The sequence below is a fragment of the Hyperoodon ampullatus genome (genome assembly GCF_949752795.1).
Source record: "Hyperoodon ampullatus genome assembly, chromosome: 2".
NCBI lineage: Eukaryota > Metazoa > Chordata > Mammalia > Artiodactyla > Ziphiidae > Hyperoodon > Hyperoodon ampullatus.
In genome coordinates this window covers 13,924,421-13,945,487 of record NC_136915.1, presented here as the reverse complement: position 1 = coordinate 13,945,487, position 21,067 = coordinate 13,924,421, and the positions used below count along the sequence as shown (strand labels likewise).

Sequence of the window (21,067 nt, the reverse complement as noted above, 5' to 3'; positions counted from 1 at the left end):
ACAACAGCTCGTGCCTCTCACCTCCCACTGGCAAAGGAGAGAAAGATGCTTAATAACTGGCATGGGCAAGCCTGGGTGAGGGCAAGGGAGTGCATTCCTTTCTAAGATCAGTGCTCAGATCTTTCAGAGGGCAATTTGGTGGCATCTAAGAAGGTAATGTTGGGACTACCCTGGTGGCGCAGAGGTTAAGAATCCGCCTGCCAGTGCAGGGGACACGGGTTCGAGCCCTGGTCCGGGAAGATCCCATATGTCGCGGAGCAATGAACCCCGTGCACCACAGCTACTGAGCCTGTGCTCTAGAGCCCATGAACCACAACTACTGAGCCCATATGCCACAACTACTGAAGCCCGTGTGCCTAGAGCCCCTGCTCCGCAACAAGAGATGTCACCGCAATGAGAAGCCCGCGCACTGCAACGAAGAGTAGCCCCCACTCACCACAACTAGAGAAAGCCCGCGCACAGCAACAAAGACCCAACACAGCCAAAAGTAAGTAAATAAATAAATTTATTAAAAAAAAAGAAGAAGAAGGTAATGTTTACCCCTAACCAGCAATTCCATGGCTAGGTATCTTTCCTAAAAAATACATTACAAGCGTGTTCACTGGTTAATTATTCATTCATTGAATAAATATTTACTGAGCACCTACTATGCACCTAGGAGGCATAGTTCTGGACTCAGGATATGGCCATGAGCAAGGTCCCTGCCCGCCAGGAACCTAGATTGTTGTAAAATCAGAACACTGCAAAAACTGTGTCTTCAGGGGACCAGATAATTTACAGCACCTCCATGCTTTGGAAGACGATGCAGCTGTGGAGGAGAGTGAAGCAGAGCTAACTAGACACCCAGGGAGACGTGTAGGATGTGTAACTCAATGAGAGAAACCGTTTGGGAAGCAGAGTGTGTACACACACACACGCACGCACCCACACACACCATGCTCATCTAGTGCACATAGAGAAAAGTCGGGAAGAACACACACTCGATTGTTAACAGTGAACATATTTTAAGAGTCATGTTTTGGGGTAGGGATAGCAAACTCTCATTTTTTATTTTACATACTTCAATATTTTTTAAATGACCATATTATTACCTGTATACATTTGTATTTTTAAAATGGAAAAAATTTTTATATGACATACTTTTATTTGTGATAATGGAATTGTGGCTATGTAAAGCAATAGTTCGGAGGGTCTTTTTTTGGGGGGGCGGGGAAATACAGACTGAATTATTATAGAGGCAGACAGCCAGGGTGTCTGGGACTGGCTTTAAAATACTTCAGCAAACCGAAAAGGATAGATGAAGTAAGAGAGGCAAAATAGTGATCACTGTTGAATCTGAGTGGGTGGCACATGGGGGTTCATTACACCGTTCTCTTTACTTTTGTGGATGTTTGAAAGTTTTGATAATAAAAATTTCTAAATGTGCTTAGAACATATATTTAATTTTTTAATAAATTTATTTATTTATTTATTTTGGGCTGTGTTGGGTCTTCGTTTCTGTGCGAGGGCTTTCTCTAGTTGCGGCGAGTGGGGGCTACTCTTCATCGCGGTGCCTGTGCCTCTCACTATCGCGGCCTCTCTTGTTGCAGAGCACAAGCTCCAGACACACAGGCTCAGTAGTTGTGGCTCACAGGCCCAGTTGCTCCGCAGCATGTGGGATCTTCCCAGATCAGGGCTCGAACCCGTGTCCCCTGCATTGGCAGGCAGATTCTCAACCACTGCACCACCAGGGAAGCCCCTAGAACATATTTTAAAAATTCAGTCATCCAGGGGCTTCCCTGGTGGCGCAGTGGTTGAGAGTCCGCCTGCCGATGCAGGGGACACGGGTTCGTGCCCCGGTCCCGGAAGATCCCACATGCCGCGGAGCGGCTGGGCCCGCGAGCCATGGCCGCGGAGCCTGTGTGTCCGGAGCCTGTGCTCTGCAACGGGAGAGGCCACAGCAGTGAGAGGCCCGCGTACAGCAAAAAAAAAAAAAAAAAAAAAAAATTCAGTCATCCAATAAAACCACCTGAGGCACGGCTGTGCCAGAGATGCCAGCCGACCGGTTCTGGAACTCTCTCATCTGACTCTTCTTCCTCTGACCCCCAAGGCAGCCCAGGAGCCAAAGCAGAGCCTGCCGTCTCACCCAAGGTGGGGAAACTGAGGGCCCCCCCCGGCAGGGCAGGATGGGCATGAACTCACCGCAGGCATGGAAGACCCGTGCCCACTTGGCGTCACAGCTGGAGGTGTGGAGGATAAGTTTGTGGTCATCGAAAAGGGCGGCGGGGCCTTGGGTCCCCAGGACCATGACAGCCATATCTTCCAGGTCTGGGGAGCCAGACACAGGGCGGCAATTCAGGGGGCCTCCAACACCCCAGCCCCTCCGACTCCTGCCCGTGCCCTCCCCAGGGCAGAGGATGCCAAGACCTGGGTGTCTCTGAGCCCCAGCTCTGCCCAGCTTGTGGAAGCACTGGGAGCCATCAGGAACAAACCACGAAGGTGGCTGTAAGCATGTGACATGGTGAGCTACTTCCTACCCTCTCTGAGCCTCGGTTTCCTCATCTGCCCAGAGAACCAGGAAGTATAGAGCGGCCAGCCCGGTGCCTGGCACACGACAGGTGTGCAGGAGAAGCATGTGGGGTACGAAGGTGGGCGGCACGAAGGTGAAGGCCCCTGTCTCAGTCCCAGGATCGCTCGCTGCTGCCCTGGGCCAGCCCCTCCCCGCCCCAAAGCCTCAGCCTTCCTGTCTCCAAAACAATCATGCCAACTTTTAGAGTAGCATGGGCATCTCATGTGTGAAGCCCCTGGCCCACACCAAAAATGCTGCTGCAGCATCCTTCACGGGGCTGTGCATGTGGTTCAGGATGGACTTAAACGTGGGGCATCTCTGAAACCCAGACCAGCAATGCCAGGGAGGAGGAAGAGGCCAGATTTTGGGTTGGAATAGGAAGGCTTGGACCTGTCACAGGCTGGCTGAGTGACTTTGGGGATCTCCTGACCTCTGAGCCTCAACGTCCTTGTCTCTAAATTGGGGTGATGTTGCCCTCCTGCTTTGATGGTTAAACGAGAATCTGGGTAAAGAGTCTGGCACATGGCGGGTGCTCAAATAATGTTAGCACCCTCTACTTCCCTGGAGGGAGAGAAAGGTGAGTCAGCTCCTTTCCAGAGCTCTGCCCCAGCATGCGAGTGCCCGCTGGCCCTGAGGATGGGGAGAGGCAGCTGCCAGCCTGAGACAGGTTTTAAGGAACATCAAGGTGTGTCTGGGAGCTGAAACTCTGGACCTGAGCTCTGCCTTCAGAGCTGCCTGTGTGGGTCAGAATCCCTGCAGGGTAGCTGAGGAGTGACCCTGGAAACCCAGGGACACAGGCTGCCCCGGTGCCCCCCTCATCTTGCAGGCAGCACATGTGCCTGGTCATCACAGTTCAGATTGTCCCTGTCACAGTTCACCAGCAGGATGGCTCCATACCCACTAGATCCCCAGACCCACAGCCACTGCCAATGGCAAAGCACAGCTGATGATGGGGGCTCAGACCAGACCTGTGCCTCCCTCCTCAGCAACCTCCTGGCCAGCCTCCTAACCCCATCCCTTCCTCTTCACCCTGCCCTGTGATGATAGGTCCACTCCTGCTCAAGAAACGGCAATAGCTCCCTACTGCCCACGCCATCAAGTTCAAACGACACAGCTGTCTCTCATGGCTGCCTGTGTTATGTCTCCAGCCAACATCCTCTTTCCAAGAGGCAACTTCCTGATAAGATCCATTCCTTCCTCCAGGCCTTAGCTCCTGCTGTTCCCTCCACCTGAAATGCCCTCCCTCTTGCAGCACTTTGGAGCCCAGCGCAGGTGGACTTCAAGGGAAGTCTTTCTTGCTCACAAAGCCCACCTTGCCCTTCTCTGAACTCCCAATGCATTAAGCACCACCACAATTCAGCCCAAAGTTCTTTTATAGTTTCAGCCTTGGTAGATTTCCCTCTTCACCTAGATTAGGGGGTCAGCATACTACTGCCCATGGGCCAAATCTGGCCCACTACCTGTTTTTTTAAATAAAGTTTTGTTGGAACACTGTCACATCCATTTGTTTCTGTACTATCTCTTTCATCCTACAATGGCAGAATCAAGTAATTGCAAGAGAGACAGGATGACTCACAAAGCCTAAAATATTTACTATCTTGCTCTTACAGAAAAAGTTTGCCAACCCTCAACCTAGATTGAAAATCCAGAAGGACTTTTCCCCAGAAAGGAAGGCCTAGCCCAGGGCTGGGCACATGTGTGCTTGAAAACTCTTGGTGATGATTTTTCTCCCAGAAGATCCCCAGCCACGCCTGGTTCCTATCTGGCTCCACTGGCCTTGACATCAGCTGGGAGGCAGGGGGATACCTATAATGGTCTCCCTCCTCTTAACCCAGCCTAGAGCAGCTCCAAACTCCATGCCCCTTTCTGGGCCCAGAGATAGCCTACCTTGTCCACAAAGCCCCTATCCTGTCTGCCTTCACTACCTTGTCCACAAAGCCCCTATCCTGTCTGCCTTCACAGTTCAGGTCACAATCCAGGGTGATATCTGCAAGGAGAGGGAAGAAGGTAAGTCACGACAGTGTTTCCAGGGGCCCAGCACAGGCCTATGGCCTCCACATTTTAGCCTCGGTCTTGGCCCATCTGGCAAATGGAAGTCTTTCCAAGGAGACACTGCCCAGAGGTGGGAGCATCTGCAGCCTCCCTCCCTGGGCTGGGGAAAGAGGCCTTGGAGAGGAAGCAGGGTCAGAGCAAAGATCCAGGTCAAATGCTGCCCCCTCCAGGAAGCCTTCCCTGAACTCTCCCTCTCCTGCATCTCTACAGCCCTCGCTGTCTGGGGCACACCCTGCACTGTGCCCGGGTTGCCCTGGACATTCTTGGTCTGTATGAAGCTGCCTTGTCTCCTTGGGATGGGGCAGTGAGCCTGGACTTTGGTGTTAGATAGTCATGGATGTGAATCCAGGCTCTGGCACCTACAGGCTATGTGGCTTCTCTGAGCCTCAGCTTTTCCCTAAATCCCAGCCTCCATCCCACTGTCTTAACCTTTCTCCCTAGAAAGTGGGGGAGATTTTACAATACAAATGAAACCTTCAAGGGAGAGAGAGAGAGAGGACTTGAAATGATTTTTAAACATGTGAAAAAACACCCACCCACCATGCAATAAGGGCATGAAGCTCACAAACCTAACATGGGGCAAAACAAGCCCAACTCCAAAGGACACGTACAGTATGATTCCATCCAGAGAGAATTCAAAGATAGGCAAAAATAGACTATATTATTTGGGTGTGCCTGTTCAGATGATAAAACCATAAAGAAGGGCTTCCCTGGTGGCGCAGTGGTTGAGAGTCCGCCTGCCGATGCAGGGGACACGGGTTCGTGCCCTGGTCCGGGAAGATCCCACATGCCGCGGAGCGGCTGGGCCCGTGAGCCATGGCCGCTGAGCCTGCGCATCCAGAGGCCACAGCAGTGAGAGGCCCGCGTACCGCAAAAAAAAAAAAAAAAAAAAAAACATTAAGAAAAGCAAGGAAATACTTACCACAAGGTAGTGGTTACCTCTAAGGGAAGGAGGGAGCTTTGATCAGAGAGGGGCTCGGTGGCGGGGGGCACTTTGGGGTGTTGGCCATGTTCCCTGTTCTATTTCTTAACCTGGGTAATGGTTGCTCAGGTGTTTGCTTTGCAACTATTCCTTAATGTGTGTGTACTCACACCCATACTCTCACACACACATACATACATACGTACTTTGCTGTATGCGTATTTTCCAAAGAAAAGGGTGGATGTGTGCTCAGGGAGAGGAGGCGGGGAGGTCCCCAACCTCAGTCCTAACTAAAGGGAGGCGAATTAAAGCAACAATGAGACAGCGACCTCTCAGAATGGCCAAAAACGGAAAAGGCTGGTAATGTACAGTGTCGGCAAGGCACTCCCATACTCCCTGCTGTTGGCAGGTGTATAACGTGGTACGGTCTTTTCGAAGAGCCATTTGGCAATATCTATCACAATTTAAATGTACCTTCCCTGTAACTCAGCAGTTCTGCTTCTAAAACCACCTCCTGCAGACAAAGCATTTTCAACTTTCTTGCTAACTTTCTTGTTCTCCAAGTGCTTGTACCAACGCAAACCCCACTCCCGGTAGAAGGAGTTTCCAGTTCCACATCCTTCGCAGATAAGTATCTGCTAAGATAAGTATCTTTTCATTTGAGTTCTGATGATTGGGGCTTTTCTCATCTGTGATTTGCTGGGGTTTTCTTTTTTGTTTTTTGTTGTTATTGTTGTTGTTGTTTTGCCTATTTCTATTGTTTGGTTTTTCTTTCTTATTGATTGGCATTCTCCATTACCTATAAGCACTGAGTCAGCTATATGCATTGCAAAGCTCTTCTCCATAGTCTGACTTTGTACTTGTCCTCCATTGTACAGAAGTTTTCAATTTTAATACAATCTAATTTATCAATCTTGCTCCTAAAGTCCTGTGCTTTTGTTTTGCCTTGTTAAAGAAAACTTCTGACTGCTTTGAAGTTGAAAAGATATTCTCTTCTAAAAGCTTTAAAATTCTGACTTTCACCTTGAGATTTTTAACCCATCTGAAATTTATTTTGGAGTATGGTGTGAAGTAGGGCTCCAAGTTCATTGAGTGTCACATGATAATCACATGAGCATGGGTCTGTGTCTGGTTCTCTATTTGTTCCGTTGGTCTATATTTAACCCCGCACCAATTTCACGCTGCCGTTGGCTGAGGCCCCGGACTTACCCACACAGGTGAGGTAGAGCACGGCATAGGCCAGAGGCTCCTGGCCGGAATGGTAGGAAATCTGAACCTGTAGAGAGATGGGCCCCAAGGTCAAGTTGGCTGAAGCCAAGAGCCCTGCCCCAAAACACAGGTCTTGGGGGATCTGGCAAGGAGGGGAGGAGTTCCCAGGAAACTCTGTGCACTAAAGTTGAGTTTACCAACCCAGCTCTTCCTTTAGCCTTCTCTGTGCCATTTATTTTTCCATGCCTCAGTTGGCCTATCTTTAAAATGGGAACAATTTGTGAGGGATTCCATGGAGACATGTGTCCCGGTGCTGCCAATGACTACTGTGTGCTTTTGGCAAGCCCCTGCTCCCCTTTTGATCTCAGTTTCACCATTCCTAAAATGAGGAGTTTGGACTGGGCAGGCTTTAGGGACACTCTCCTAACTCTGGGATTCAGACAGGCCTAGACTTGAGTCCAGCACCTCTGGGTTCTGTGACCTTGGCCGAGGCCCTTCACCTTTCTGAGCTACCTCAGTTTCCTCATCTGCAACATGGGCTTTATATAGGTCCCTACCTCAGAGGATTGTAGTGCAGATTTGAAACGATCCATGTAAAAGACTAACCTTATAGGAAATACCCAAGAAGTACCAGCTATTGTTATTAGAGGGCAGGGGCTATGATGTAAGAGTCAGTGCAGAGCTCTGGAGTCAGATGTCCTGGGCTCAGATTCTGGATCCACCATGCGAGAATATCCTGGGAAAAGTTACTGTCCTGTCTGGGCCTCAATTTGCTCAGCTGTAGAATGGGGATAATAATAGTTCCATAGGACTGATTATAGGCTATGAGGATTAAAAAAGGAAAGCATGGGCTTCCCTGGTGGCGCAGTGGTTGAGAGTCCGCCTGCCGATGCAGGGGACACGGGTTCGTGCCCCGATCCCGGAAGGTCCCACATGCCGCGGAGCGGCTGGGCCCGCGAGCCATGGCCGCGGAGCCTGTGTGTGTCCGGAGCCTGTGCTCCGCAACGGGAGAGGCCACAGCAGTGAGAGGCCCACGTACAGAAAAAAAAAAAAAAAAAAAAGGAAAGCACGTGACATTCTTGACACAGTGCTCATAGCACACACCCAGCAACTGTCAAAGGTGAGGCTGAAGATGGTGATGATGATAAAGCAATTCCAGGCTGATGTATCAAACCCCTTTGACCCACCGCCCTCCACTTGGACCTTCCCTTTTTGGTTCTGATGTTCTCAACTCGGCCAGAAGGTTCAGGATTTTATGGAGACCCCTCACCCCTCCGTCCTGGGAGTCCCTAAATCCTGCAGTTACTGATCCCCATGTGTCAAGCCCCAACAATGATGCTCACCTCAGGCATAAAATTACCTGGATCCCGGGCAAAGGGGGGGAGGGGAAGTAGGGGACACTCTGATGACCCTCCTCAGTCCCTGCAGTCCTCGGTGCCAGGGAGCTCAGAATGGTGAGGTATCCACACAGCCTCTGGCTCAGTGCAGGGCACCCAGGAGCGGCCCCTCACGGGATGGCTGGTCCTCTTGCCCTGCTCCGGGGGCCTCTGTCCTGACTCTCACCAACTCTGCTACTTACTAATCATGTGACTTCAGGTAAGCCACGCCCCTTCTTGGTCTGTTTCCTTGTCTGTAAAATGGGTTCATTGAGTCCTGCCCCACCTGCCTCACGGAACTCCCTGGATAGGATAATTCAGACACATGGATGGTAAAGATGTGGGGGTGATGGAGGGAGCCCATCCCCGGGTGTCGGGCAGCTCTGACACCTGAATTCTAGCCTTCCCACTGATCAGCTATGTGGCTCCAGGACAGTCACTGTGAACCTTGGTGGCCCCACCTGTGAAATGGGGATCAGACCCTGCCTCTCAGAGCTGCTGCCGAGGCTGGAGGAGGTCACGGCTGCCCCAGGCTAGGCGCATGGTCAGTGCTCCTTAAAAGGCCAGTTTCCCAAAGTATCACTCCCGACATGGAGTGGGGACCTGCCACCCACACGACAAGGCCTGGTTCCCATCACCCCTTTAGGGGGTGTCCCCTGTGCCCTGTGTCAAGGGACACTTGACTTCTCCCACTTTTTAAATCCCCCCCTGCCCTGGGGCCAGAACACTGCCTCCAGCTGGGTCTTGTTAAACTCAAACTTAATGGGCAGAGAGAGGAGAGGAAGGGGAGGCATCCGGCCTGTGAGAAGTGAATGGGGGTCGGGAAGAGAGTGGGTTAGGGGAAGGTGAGGCCCCTGGGGAAAGGGGTCTCCCCAGGCAGCGGCTTCCCTCCCCCACCTCTGCTTTCTCTCCCTCATTCAGAGTATCAGAGACCACGAGTCAACCCTCAGCCTACAGATGGGGAAACTGAGGCCCGACATAGAAGAACTAGGACAACTCCTCCCTTCACAAGGGGTCCTGGGAAGCAAGAGAAGGAGCAAAGGCTGGCTCCTGTTCAACACTAGGCGGAAGGTGCTATGATTATTCCCATTTTACAGTTGGGGGAACTGAGTCCCAGAGCGGCCAGCAGACTCACAGTTTGTGTTTGTAAGTTGCAGAGCTGGCTGGCTCCAGGGCCAGGCGCTTACCCACTGTGCTACCCTGCACTCTGGATAAAGAGAGGGCACTGGGCCCTTGTGGAGTGAGATCACTGCCTCCCCATCACTCCCTCAGACCAAGGGACCTGTTTATGTGACTGTCATTGAGGTCGTTGCTGGGAGAGTTCATGACCACGATGATCTGCAACCCCGCATCAAAGCACCACCGCCTGGTGTCTGCACGTTCCCGGTCCCTCTCCACTCCGGGAGAGATGTAGATGTCCACACCGGGGGTTCCGTAGACCTCAAACATCTCTGTTCCCTCAGGTACTGACCTGGGAAGAACAGGGAGCCATGGGAAGTGCTAGAGGGCAGCCCTTGTTCAGATGCTTGAGCTCTGGCTCAAACTCTTGCTTCCAGGAAGCCTTCCCTGACTACCCCAGGACTCTCAGATTCTCACAGCAAGCTCCTGGAAGTCAAGCCTGGACCTTACACACAGATAAACATTCTCACATTCTAAGGTTCTGTGTTCATTAACATTTCCCTTGTGAGTTCTCCAGGCATTAATTGTAGGGTTAAAAATTCCATGCTGTTCTGTGGCCCTGGGACCTCATTTCCCCGACTCCAGCTAGTCTGGGTGTCCTGTTTGAAATCAGTCTGTTCATCCTCTGATTGTCTGTGGGGTGCCTACTGTGCCTGCTGGCACTGCTGGGCTGAGGAAGATACACCCACTGCCCCCGAGCCTTCAGTCTGGCTAGGGAGCTGAGGACAGCACTGCCCAGGGCAACCAGATGGGATTCAGGGTGATGGGGTCAGGGGTCAGTGGGATCCCATGTAGGGAGAGACCACTGTGGGCCAGAGGAACCGGAAGGCTTCCTGGAGGAAGCAGCACACACATCCAGCTGGGGGATAACAGTAGCTGACTTTGGTTGAGCCCTTGCTAGGTGCCAGCCCTATTTGAGTTTCTTTATGTGCCTTATGTCATGTAATCCACTCAAAAACCCCAGGAGGTAGCAACTATTATTGTCTCCCATTTTACAGGTGGGAAACTGAGGTTAAAGTAAAGTGTCCAAGGTCATGGAGCTAGTTAGTGGCAGGACTGGGGTCCAAACCCAGGCCTTCTGGCTCCTGAGTCCACATTCTTACCCAAGAGTAATAATAACAGTAATCATAACCCCCAGGGCTCCCATCCCCTGAACACTTACCATGGCAGGCTTGGCTAAGACTTTCCGAATATCAGCTCATCTAATCCTCAGCACAGCCCCAGGAGGAGGGGACCATTACTCCCACTTAACATGGGGAAACTGAGACTCAGGATGGGCAAGAGGCTTCCCCAAGCTTGCACAGCTGGCCACAACCACTACCCAGGCCCTTTCCCTTCCCTGCCTCCACGTGGAAGAAAGCAGACCTCCTCCAAAGCACCCTCTTCACTCCTCTGCCAGCATGAGTCTGACACTTCTCAACATGCCTTTCCTTTAAATAAAGAGAAATAAATGAAGCCTAACTGTACTCTACCAGGCGGGTCCCACTCCAGGGCTTGGCCCTGCCAGGTATCCTCACCAGGTGGGAGGGGCTGACACACCTGTGTCTCCTTCCAAGCAGGGCTGCCAGATTTAATAAAATACAGAACACCCAGTCAGACTTGAATTTCAGATAAACAACAAACAATTGTTTTAGTATAAGTATGTCCCATGAAATATCTGGGACATACTTACACTAAAAAATTATTCACTGTTCATCTGGATTTCAAATTTAACGAGGCATCCTGGATTTTATCTGGCAACCCTACTCCCGAAGCTGTAATTTCCAGGGCTCTGTCCTATTGTGCCCTGGGTGTGTGAGAATCTGGATAGAGAGACATGGGGACACAGAGACAGCGATAAAGGGACATGAAAAGATATGGAGAGACCGAGAGACAGAGACTCATGGAGACAGACCCGGGTACGAAGGGCCCCCAGCATCCTCCCCCCAAACACAAGCTAGAGCGGAGCGTCTTGGATGGTCCTCCTGGTACGAAGCCCACCCAGTTCCCAGGCCCCAGCCTCTGGTTTGGGGTATCTCAGCCCAGCTCCTCTGCACCTCCCTGGCCCAGGCCTTGTGTGAGGCAGCAGGGGACCCCTGATGAAGATAGAATTGCCCCTGCCCAGGAGGGGCCAAAAGAAGCTGAGAGCTTGGTAGTGCCAGGACCAAGGTCAAGAGTCAGATTCTAGACTGGGCTGGGTTGCCCATCAGCCAGGTGACCTTGAACAAATCACCTAGCCTCCCCGGGCCTGTTACCTCACCTGTAAAGTGGGATAATGACACCTACTGGGCCAACCTCACAGGCAATTGTGAGGCTCAAGTGTGATAATAGATGGGGAAGTATTGGAAAACCACCGGCCCAGGACTGGGGAAGGGGTTACTAGGGTAAATTAGGGCACAGGAAATGGGTGGATGGGAGCAGCTGGAGAGGGTGTACTGGGGTGTCTGGGGAAGGCTTCCTGGAGGAAGGCAGGTAAACCGAGGACAAGGAAGAGACACATCTAAGGGGAAGGGGTTTCCACTGCAGACCCTTAGGAGGTCAAGGGCAAACTCAGGCTGCAACGAGCTCATTTTCATTTCACCCCTATGTAATGGGAAGCCAGCGATGGTTCCTGATCAGGAGAGACCACACAGTGGAACCGTGGTGAGGTGGTTAAGCCTGTGGACTCCGGGGGCAGGAAGCCTGGGTTCAAATCCCAGCCCCACCACTCACTAGCTGTGTGACCTTGAGGGAGTGACTTGGCCTCCCTGTGCCTCAGTGTCTACATCTATAAAGTGGGGTGATGAGAAGACGAAAGGAGTGTGAGTAAACACTGGGGATGAGTAAAATTTGGAGGCACCTGAACTCATGCCCTCATTTCACTGCTGGGGAAACTGAGGCCCAGAAGAGGAGAGACTAGAAGACAGAGCCCTAGACTCCCAGTCTAGTGCTCATGCTCCATCATGCAGCCGTGAGTTAGGAAGATCAAAGGGGAGGCTTCTAGGAGGAGAGCCTGCGTCAGGTACAGGAGGATCTGGATTCCCCATTTCCTGGAGGACAGGGAAAGCGGCCAGAGCTCACGTGGATGAAGTTCTTCCTCCAGCCAGGCCACCCCGAGTGCGGCATGCTGCTCTAGACAGCATCCCCAGCCCAGTCCTGGGGGCACTTGTGGCTGGGGGGCCTCGTCCTCTCCCAATGAGTAGGACAGTCCAAGACCCTCCCCAGCCCTGAGCCCTTCTAGCCAGCCTAAGGGCCCAAATGATCCAGTGGTACAGCCAACCTAGGAGCTGGTGCACAGTGGGGAAAACATGATGGAATGACCAACAATTCTGGTTTGCCAGGGACTGAGGCATTTCCTGGGGTGCAGGACATTCCATGCTAAAACCTAGAAAGTCTTGGGCAAACTGGGACAGCTGGTCACCCTCACAGTGGTCAACTTCAGATCTAGCTGTTGAAAATGCAGATTCCAGAACCATAATTTCTGCAGTCAGAACTCAGGAACCTGCATTTTAAACCACACTGGTGCCCAGTGAAGTCTGAGGACCATGGCTAAGGATGGACTGTCTCAGAAACAGTGATCCCTAGTCCTGCAGGAGTGTGGGAGTGACTCAATGTGAGCTCATGCCCTCCTGGAAATCAAGACAGGTCAGGTCTTCCTTTAGAGTCGTGCCACCCCTTCGATGGTGAGGATGATGGTGGCGACAAGGGTGATGAAGACGGCTCTCCTAGTCATAGGACGTCAGTACTACTTCCCCCACTTTACAGATAAGAAAACTGAGGCCCAGAGATGACAGGTAACTTGCTCAGAGTCACACAGCTGGTGAGTGACAGAGCCAGGACTCACAGCCAGCTCTGTCCCCACTCCCTTGCAAACCGAAACCCACTCTCTCCCTGCAAGGGCTCAGGGCCTCCACCTCTGGGAAAACAAAATCAGATATTTCAGAGTCGGGAAATTGACAGCAAAGGTCTTTGTGGCTGAAAACAGGAAAGTTGACAAGATGACCACCAAGGTCCCCAGCAAGTTGGCCCATAGGAGCCGAGGAGACCAAGGCCCACACAGCTCAGGCTCTGGGTACCAGCTGCCCCTCCCTCTTCAGTGAGGCTCCCAGAGCCCCGACTGCACTGGCCTCACCACCAGAACACAATTCAGGAAGTCACTACCCCTCCTTAATTCTACGTCTTCCTGCCCCTGGAAAATGACAGTCACACAAACACTTTATACAAAGTCCAAATAGTTAAGAGAGTTAAAGATGCGTCCACCTCCCAGAGCCCAGCTCTCTGCACAGGCAGGTTGGAGCTTTACATCAAACAAAATCTGGTAGAGACAGAAGGGGAGGTGCTTTCTCAAATCAGGGAGGAGGCTCAGAGGCCTCCATGAGCAGAGCTGGAAATCCACTCTTCTACGCCAACCTCCTCAGAGTACATATGGGGAAACTGAGGCCCAGGAAGGAGCAGAAAGTTACTCAAGATGACCTAGCAAAGGGTGAAAGAAATAGGGCCAAAACTCAGGGTTCCTGGTCCCCGGTGCCCCAAGCCTATTCTTTCTATTAGACCGCCTCTGCTGAGCAAGGGGTGAGCTGTTTGCCCTTCCAGCTAGGGCAGCGGTTCTCAACCCTGGCTGCACCTCCAGTGCGTGGCTCAGCACACCTGTGTATTACCTTTCCTTACCCTCCTCCCTAAGAATCCCTATTCAGGAAAGCAAAACCCCCTTACCAAGTCTGGGCCATCTCCAACTCAATGGAAGGAAGGAAGACAGGGCTTAATCCACTAGTGATTAGAGAGCCCCAGTGGTCTTGCTCATCCTGCAAGGCTCTGGTTGGTGCTCTTTCTCCAGGAAGCCTGCCCTGACTGCTCAGCCTGTGTTGATTTCTCTTTTCTCATTTCCTCCTTCTCCCAGTATGGCTCAGAGTTTGTTCCCCAGCCATCTTGTGGATGGCAGGTTTGGGGACGCTTGAGGCTGTCTAGAGAGCCAGGAAGGATACTAAAAATGATGATGATGGTGGTTATAATGGTAGCAGTTACCATAATTGAATGTTCACATGCCAGCCTTCGCCTACGTGCGCTACATGCACAATCTCATTCAATGGTCCCAATAGCCCTTTGAAGTGAAGGCCAGAGGGCTCGGGCTGCATCCTGGCTCTGCCTCTCCTCACTGGTTGTGTGACATGGGGCAAGTGACTTAGCTTCTATGTGTCTCAGTTTCCTCATCTCTGCAATGGGGATGAAGACAGTACCCATCTCACAGAATGGTTGTGAGCATTAGTTAACATATGTTAAGCCTTTAGAGGAGTGACTGGTATGGAGCAGCCTTTAAGTATCATTGCTGATATTATGATGACCTTCATTCTATAGACAAAGAAAGAGCAACTGGAGAGGTTAAGTGACTTTCCCAAGGTCAGACAGCTGCTAGGTCACAAAGCCAGGACTGAGCCACCACGCCCAGTGCCCTTTCTCTTGTTGGCCCACAGTCTGAGCACCAAGGATTACTAAATCACTGTATCTCCGAGCCGGAAGGGACTTTAGAATTAGTCCAGTCCCCCTCCCCTTGCAAGACAGGAATCTTTTCCACAGCACCCCTGCAAGGCGGTCCAGCCTCTGCTAGAACTGCAGGATAGGGTTCTCAGAGGGCAGGGACCACACCTGCTTGTTCACCATTGTGTCCCCATGCCTGGCACGCACTAGACCCCCCCCAAAATACTTGAAATACTTGATGAATGTGTGAAAGAACAAACTAGGAGCTCTCCCCCATCCCCAGTGTGGTCTGGTCATTGGAGGCCCAAGAGTTGCCCGTGTGAGGGTGCCAGAGGCTCCATCCCCCACCCTGTGACTGTCCCACCCACAGCTCCTTTGCAAACCCCAAAGTGGCCCATCTACCCACAACAGCCCAAGATACTGCTGCCTTAGCCTCTCATGGCCCCAATCCTTCCTCCATCCTCTAGGAAGGTCTGCAGGGAAGGAGCCAGCCCCGGGCCTCCTGGGGCTAGAGGCACATCTGCCCCATGGGCGTGAGGAAGCCAGGGCATGAGGCAGCCATGGGCACACAGCCCTGGAGGAGGCGGTGGTGCCAGCCGGCACGGGTACACCTCCTCCCTCATCACCCCTCTGTGGCTGCCCCCTGCTTCAGGATCATCTAAATCCCCTTCCCACTCCTCACTGCCCACCCACCCTCAACTGGGCTTTAGCTCCTCCTACTAGCTTGGAGGGCTTGCTCCAGACTTGGTTCCCTCCCATGACCAGCTCCTCACCCCCTGTCATCTAATGCCCTGGGACGAACCCCATCTCTGTTTCTAAGTTCACTCCAATTTTTTTAAAATTAATTAATTAATTTATTTATTTATTTTATTTTTGGCTGTGTTGGGTCTTCGTTTCTGTGCGAGGGCTTTCTCTAGTTGTGGCAAGCGGGGTCCACTCTTCATCACGGTGCGTGGGTCTCTCTTGTTGTGGAGCACAGGCTCTAGATGCGCAGGCTCAGTAGTTGTGGCTCACGGGCCTAGTTGCTCTGTGGCATGTGGGATCTTCCCAGACCAGGGCTCGAACCCGTGTACCCTGCATTGGCAGGCAGATTCTCAACCACTGCGCCATCAGGGAAGCCAGATTTTTAAAATCTTAGTCTGAGACACTGGTTTTCAGCTAGGGGTGATTTTCCCTCCAGGGCACACTTGGCAACGTCCAGGGATGTTTTTGGTTGTCATAAGTCGGGGGTGTGCTACTGACATCTAGTGAGTAGAAGCCTCTCTACCCCCATTCAGTCTCCCACACTTAACACCCCCTAGCTGGGGCTCTATAAGAAGCCTGGTTGAGAAAGACGAGGACCCAAGCTTCCATGATTGGCAGCTATGCCAAGGCCAAGGCTCAGGAGAGGGCAGCCAAGTCAGGCCTGAGCCTTGAGGAAGCCCCACACAGCTCACAGGGAGAGCCCAAGGGGTCAGCACCAGGGGCCTGCAAACCCCCAGTCTTCTGGCTCTTACCCATAAATGTCCACGAGGGTCTCCACACCAGCCACACACACGGTGCTGGTGAGGTGCTCCAGGGACACTCGCACGATCCTCTGCAGAGACGTTCTAGCCTTGGGCTGGGCTTGGGCCACAAAACCCCTGGCATGTGGTTTAAAAGCCTTTGTTATAAAGCAGAAACTAACACACCATTGTAAAGCAATTATACTCCAATAGAGATGTTAAAAAATAAATAAATAAAAATAAATAAATAAATAAATAAATAAAAGCCCTTGGCCTTTCCCTTCCAGCCCAAGAGGCTAATTCATTGGCTCCAGTCCTGGAAGCCCAGCCCCTTCCCAGAGCCAAGAGCTCAGGATTGGCTGGAAGGAACCCAATATTTGCATAGGAACCTGTTGCTCCCACCCACGCGCAGAGGGAGTTAATTTCTCACTTTAAGGGGAGCAAGTAAGTACCTCGCCAAGGCACCAGGACCCTGGGGGGCATGCAGAGATGCAGGGTATGGATCAAGGGAGCAATAAGTACCTTGCCAAGGCACCAGGACCCTGGGGGGCATGCAGAGATGCAGGGTATGGATCAGGGGACCTTCCTTGCTTTCCACACGCAGCCTCTTCACCCTTTTTTCTGCATTTTCAGAGATCATGGCTTTAGTGGGGAGTTTCTCTATCCTGATGGAGGAACTGATGAAAACGCAGATTCCCAGGCCCAGCCTCCAATTTGATAAGCAGCCTGGCGTCTGGAGTCTTTTTTTTTTTTTTTTTACAAGCACCCCTAGAGCATTTTGAAGCACTTTGAGGAGCACCAACTTCTTTCTTAAGAGCATGTATTTTGCAGGCAGGACTGGATTTCAGCCCTGCCTACATTACATCCTGACTGGGTGACCAGGGGCAAGTCACTTAATTGCTCTGTGCCTCACTTTTGGCATCTGAAAAATGGTTGTTATGAGGGTTAAAGGGGAAAACGTGGGTAGAGCTCTAGTGTGGAGCTCAGTATTATTATATTAGGGATGCTGTTGTTATTGTTATTACTGTTAGATGCCAAAAGCCTCTGGAAGGAGTTAGTGATAAGGGTGAAAACCCTCTCTGGTCAGGAGGAGCTTAGAATGTCAGAGTAGGAAGGCTCACTCGTTAGGTGGGGAAACTGAGCCCAGAGGGGCATTCGGTCACCTGAAACAGAAAGAGTGAGGGCTCTGGGGAGAGGAGTCTCGGGTTTGGACCCAGACGCCACCAGGCACTGGCTGTGTGGCCTTGGGGGTTATGTCCCCTCTCTTGCAACCTTGGTGTCCTCATCCGTAGAAAATGTGGCTACTCACCAGCCCTGGCAGAGATAATGGTGGGACACACCCTGTCCAGCAAAGGCTCAGAAGGTGCTGAATAGAGGTTTCCTCCCTCTTCCCTGGTGATGCTGACAATCTGAGGCAGGGTGAGGACCAAGATCTGCTCCCCCAGAGTCCCCGACTAGTGCATTCACACCAATTCAAGGATCTCAGCAAGACTCTAAGACGGGCACCCCTATATCCCAGGTTCTGGTAAGGATGTTCTTCTCAAGGAGAGCTGCTGGGCTGCTGGGTCCAGGGACACCTTCACTTTTTTGGCTGTAAAACGGGCTCGGGGGCTGACTCAGCTCTGGGTAAGAGTCAGAGTTCAGGAGGAAGCCCCAGGCAGGCTCCATAGCCTGTTTGTGGGCACAGCTGGGGAACAGATACAGAAGCAGACGCATTCCTCTGGGCACTGGCCCACTGTGATGGCGACAGGATAGCCTCCAGCTCAGAGCCCTGGAACTCCCTTTGGAGGGAGACTCATGCTTTCACTTCTCCCCAATTACTACATGCCAGCTTTTAGAAAGAGATGGGTGATTCATTCAGACTAAACTGTCCATGACTGATGGGCAGCGACTTTTTGCCCCTTAGTCCACAACAAATCTAAAATAAAGTGAATGAGTGAGGAGTGAGTGTCAGGGAAGCAATCTGAGGCAGCACCAAGTATGTAGGATGAGAGGGGTGATCATTTCGGGTCCCTGAAATCAGACCACTGAGGCTGGGTAGCTTAGTAGCTTTAGAGGCAGGAATGCAAGGGAATTATATTGGCCTGTGGCCCTGGGCACCAGTCCTGCTGGGGACTCTCCCACTCTGCCAATAGGGTCCAGCCTGCTTGCCCTCTGAGAGATGGAGGAGATAGCCCAGGGAAGGGAGAGGGATGAAGAGATAGGACCCACCCTCCCCCGACAGCCATCTCAGCAGTGCAGGCAGCCTCACGGCAATGGCCGTGTGCCAGCCATCCTGCTGCGTCAGCCTGCCTGCCTGGCACTGGCCCTGGGGGCTCTCCCAGCTGGGTAGGAGCTGCCCATGGCCAGTGGAAGTTGAGCCAAGGAGCTGGTAGCATAGTGGGTGGAACTGAGAGCACCTCTCCCCCGCCTTCCCTCCCCTCCTCCCCACGGCCCAACGAACAGAAGCTAAGGAGGCAGCCACTTGAAGAAATGCATGTTGACATTTTTATTAATCAGAAAGGAGGTGACCATTCACCTGGAACATTCTCACAGGGAACGTCAGCAACACCCCCCCGCCACAAACAGCCCAGCAGCAATTCCAGAGCTCCCCGCACTCAATGCCACTCCCCGCATTCAGTGCCACCACCCCCGTCTCTCTGCAATGCCCACTCCCCTCCCACCCGCAGTGCTTTCCCTGGGGAACCCCGGCTGCACACCCTTGGCCGACGAAGAGATTCCTTCTCCTCTTGGCTCAGTCTAAGGGGCACCATGATTATGAGCAGAAAGTGCACAGGCTAGACCAGGGGCTTGCGAACGGGGTTCCACGGAACCTTCTGGAAGGGGAGGATCCTCGTACACCACCCTCGCCACCTTAAACCAGAGCAGTTCTGTTTTCATCAGTTTCACATGCTGGGTCTCCGTGGTAGCCTCTGATGGCTAAGTGTTGCACAGCTAAAAGAGTTTAAGGGCAGATGGCTCAATCTAAATCTCACCGAGAGCCAGGGAGAAAACCCAGACAGTAGAGGCCCAGAGGCTGTGGGAGAAGAAGGCCGGCTGGTTCCCTCCTGCCCATGCTTGTCTGGGGCAGGGGCCACCTCTCGCCCTGCTCCGGCCGAGCCAGCTTGCCTGTGCATGTCCCGGTGACCTCAGCTGGGGCCAGGCTATTAAATTCCCATGGCAGCTCTGCCTTGCCTTCTGTGGAAGGGGACACGGGCCTGCCACGGGGCTTTACTCACAGGTGAAACCCAAGCTACATGCAGGGTCTCTGAGTTGCTGAGAGAGACTGGGCGAGCCTTCCCTCCCACTGCCGGCAGAACGAAGGGGAATAATTAAAGACTATTAAAGGAAATGAAACCCCACCCTCAAAGATAACCTAATGACCCCCCCACCCTCTTCTAACATCTGAGCCCCCTCTCCTTGCTGCATCTGGAACAGCCAGACCCCATCACATCCAGAGTCCAAAATTTAAAGCCTGGGAGGCCTAGGGCGCAGAGGCCAGGTCCCAGGTTTTATCCCCGTGCCTCAGCGTCCTCTGCCATCCTGGCCTCCTCGCATCCTGCCCAGCCTTCTTCCGTGTGCCCTCCTCGGGCCTCACTTTGGCCTCTCAGCGTTTGTGAGCTGGAAGCAGCCAGCACGCGTAACTAAAGGCTTTCCAAACAGGTAACAAGCACCCTTGAGGAGGGAGTCAGGTATTAAAGGGCGTTTGTTGCTTTTTCTTTTTAAAACAGTAAAGCAATTATACTCCAATAAAGATGTTTAAAAACAAGAAACAGGCCATCAGACGCTGAGTTTTCCTGTCCTTATTTGCCTATATAAATATGGCTGAGGAGTGCTAGGAGATCACAGCCTGGGGGCCCCCTGAAGGAGAAGATAGCCAGAAAAGGAAAAAGGGGGCCCAAATCCCCCTTCCTGATCTTACAAGAGCCACCGGTGGCCTAGACCCAGGGCCCTCACCCCAGGCCCCAGGCCCTGTAGGCCACGCCAGAGGTGAGGATGTGCGGTGTCCATCCCTGTATCCTGGTACCCACAGTGACCAGCACACTTGCAGGCACACAGGGGGAAGCGTCCAAGGCTCCCCCAAGAGGATGGAAGCCAGGTGGAGGTTCCTTATCCTGGCGGGATTCCCTGGCGGGTGGGGAGAGAGGATGACGGGTGGGGAGCAGGCTCAGGGCACCATGTGCCACCACTTGAAGGGAAAGGGCTTCCGGCGCACGTTGGTGCCACAGTGGACCTCTCCAAGCAGCTTGTGGTAGGACAAGTAGTCATCGATGAAGGTGCAGCGGAGGCCCAGAGGCTCCAGCAGGGACCGCACATTCTCCTCCAGGCAACAGCGGCCGTTGATGATGGGCCCGAAGGGTTTGGGGATGCCCAGGTACTTGCCTAAGACCACCATGTTCACCTGTAGAAGAGACAAGGCAAGAAAGAGACCCGGTTAGCTGGGGATGCTCTACACCTGGGGCCCCTTCTGGGTTCTGGCTCTGGCAGACCCATCCCCAGGGCCTGTCCCATCTTTGCCAGCATCTCCGGGCCACGAAGTCTGGCACTCGCTCAAGAACTAAGGTCTATGGAAGCAGAAAAGACACAGATCTGTAGTTGGAAGAGAGCATTAATAACGGGCAGGGCTGCCAGTAACATACATGGTAACTTCACATAAATAAAAGTCACCCCTTCCTCCAACACTTTCCTCCACCTATCAGAAAAGTAGATTATAATGACTGTTAGAACAAGATTTTACCGTTATCTGCCAAAAACTTGTACAGCAAATGTATCCACCTACAAGGTCCACGGTGTGAATGTCACAGGTGTGGTGTGTTTATTTGTGCAGTACACACCAAGCTCAACCGTTCCTGGAAGCCCTGATAATACTTACCGTTTATTGAGCATC

The 21,067-nt window shown here is 52.4% G+C and overlaps 2 protein-coding genes across 2 annotated transcripts in view; both read right to left on the bottom strand.

The window, feature by feature from the left end:
• PADI3 (peptidyl arginine deiminase 3) overlaps positions 1 to 16,840 on the bottom strand; it is a gene marked incomplete at both ends in the record, with an annotated part of 29,863 nt that extends 13,023 nt beyond the window's left edge. Inside the window, 8 exon segments of the mRNA XM_079720027.1 lie at positions 2,182 to 2,307; positions 3,344 to 3,386; positions 3,388 to 3,471; positions 4,474 to 4,535; positions 6,732 to 6,798; positions 9,398 to 9,578; positions 16,213 to 16,321; positions 16,723 to 16,840. Coding sequence (XP_079576153.1) covers positions 2,182 to 2,307; positions 3,344 to 3,386; positions 3,388 to 3,471; positions 4,474 to 4,535; positions 6,732 to 6,798; positions 9,398 to 9,578; positions 16,213 to 16,321; positions 16,723 to 16,840 — 790 coding nt within the window.
• Positions 16,841 to 18,664: 1,824 nt separating this feature from the next.
• The window catches only part of PADI1 (peptidyl arginine deiminase 1), a 34,211-nt gene continuing 31,808 nt past the window's right edge, over positions 18,665 to 21,067 (bottom strand). Inside the window, exon 16 of the mRNA XM_079719546.1 lies at positions 18,665 to 20,581. Within this exon, the coding sequence (XP_079575672.1) occupies positions 20,348 to 20,581 (234 nt within the window). The 3' untranslated portion in view covers positions 18,665 to 20,347. The remainder of the gene's footprint in view (positions 20,582 to 21,067) is intronic.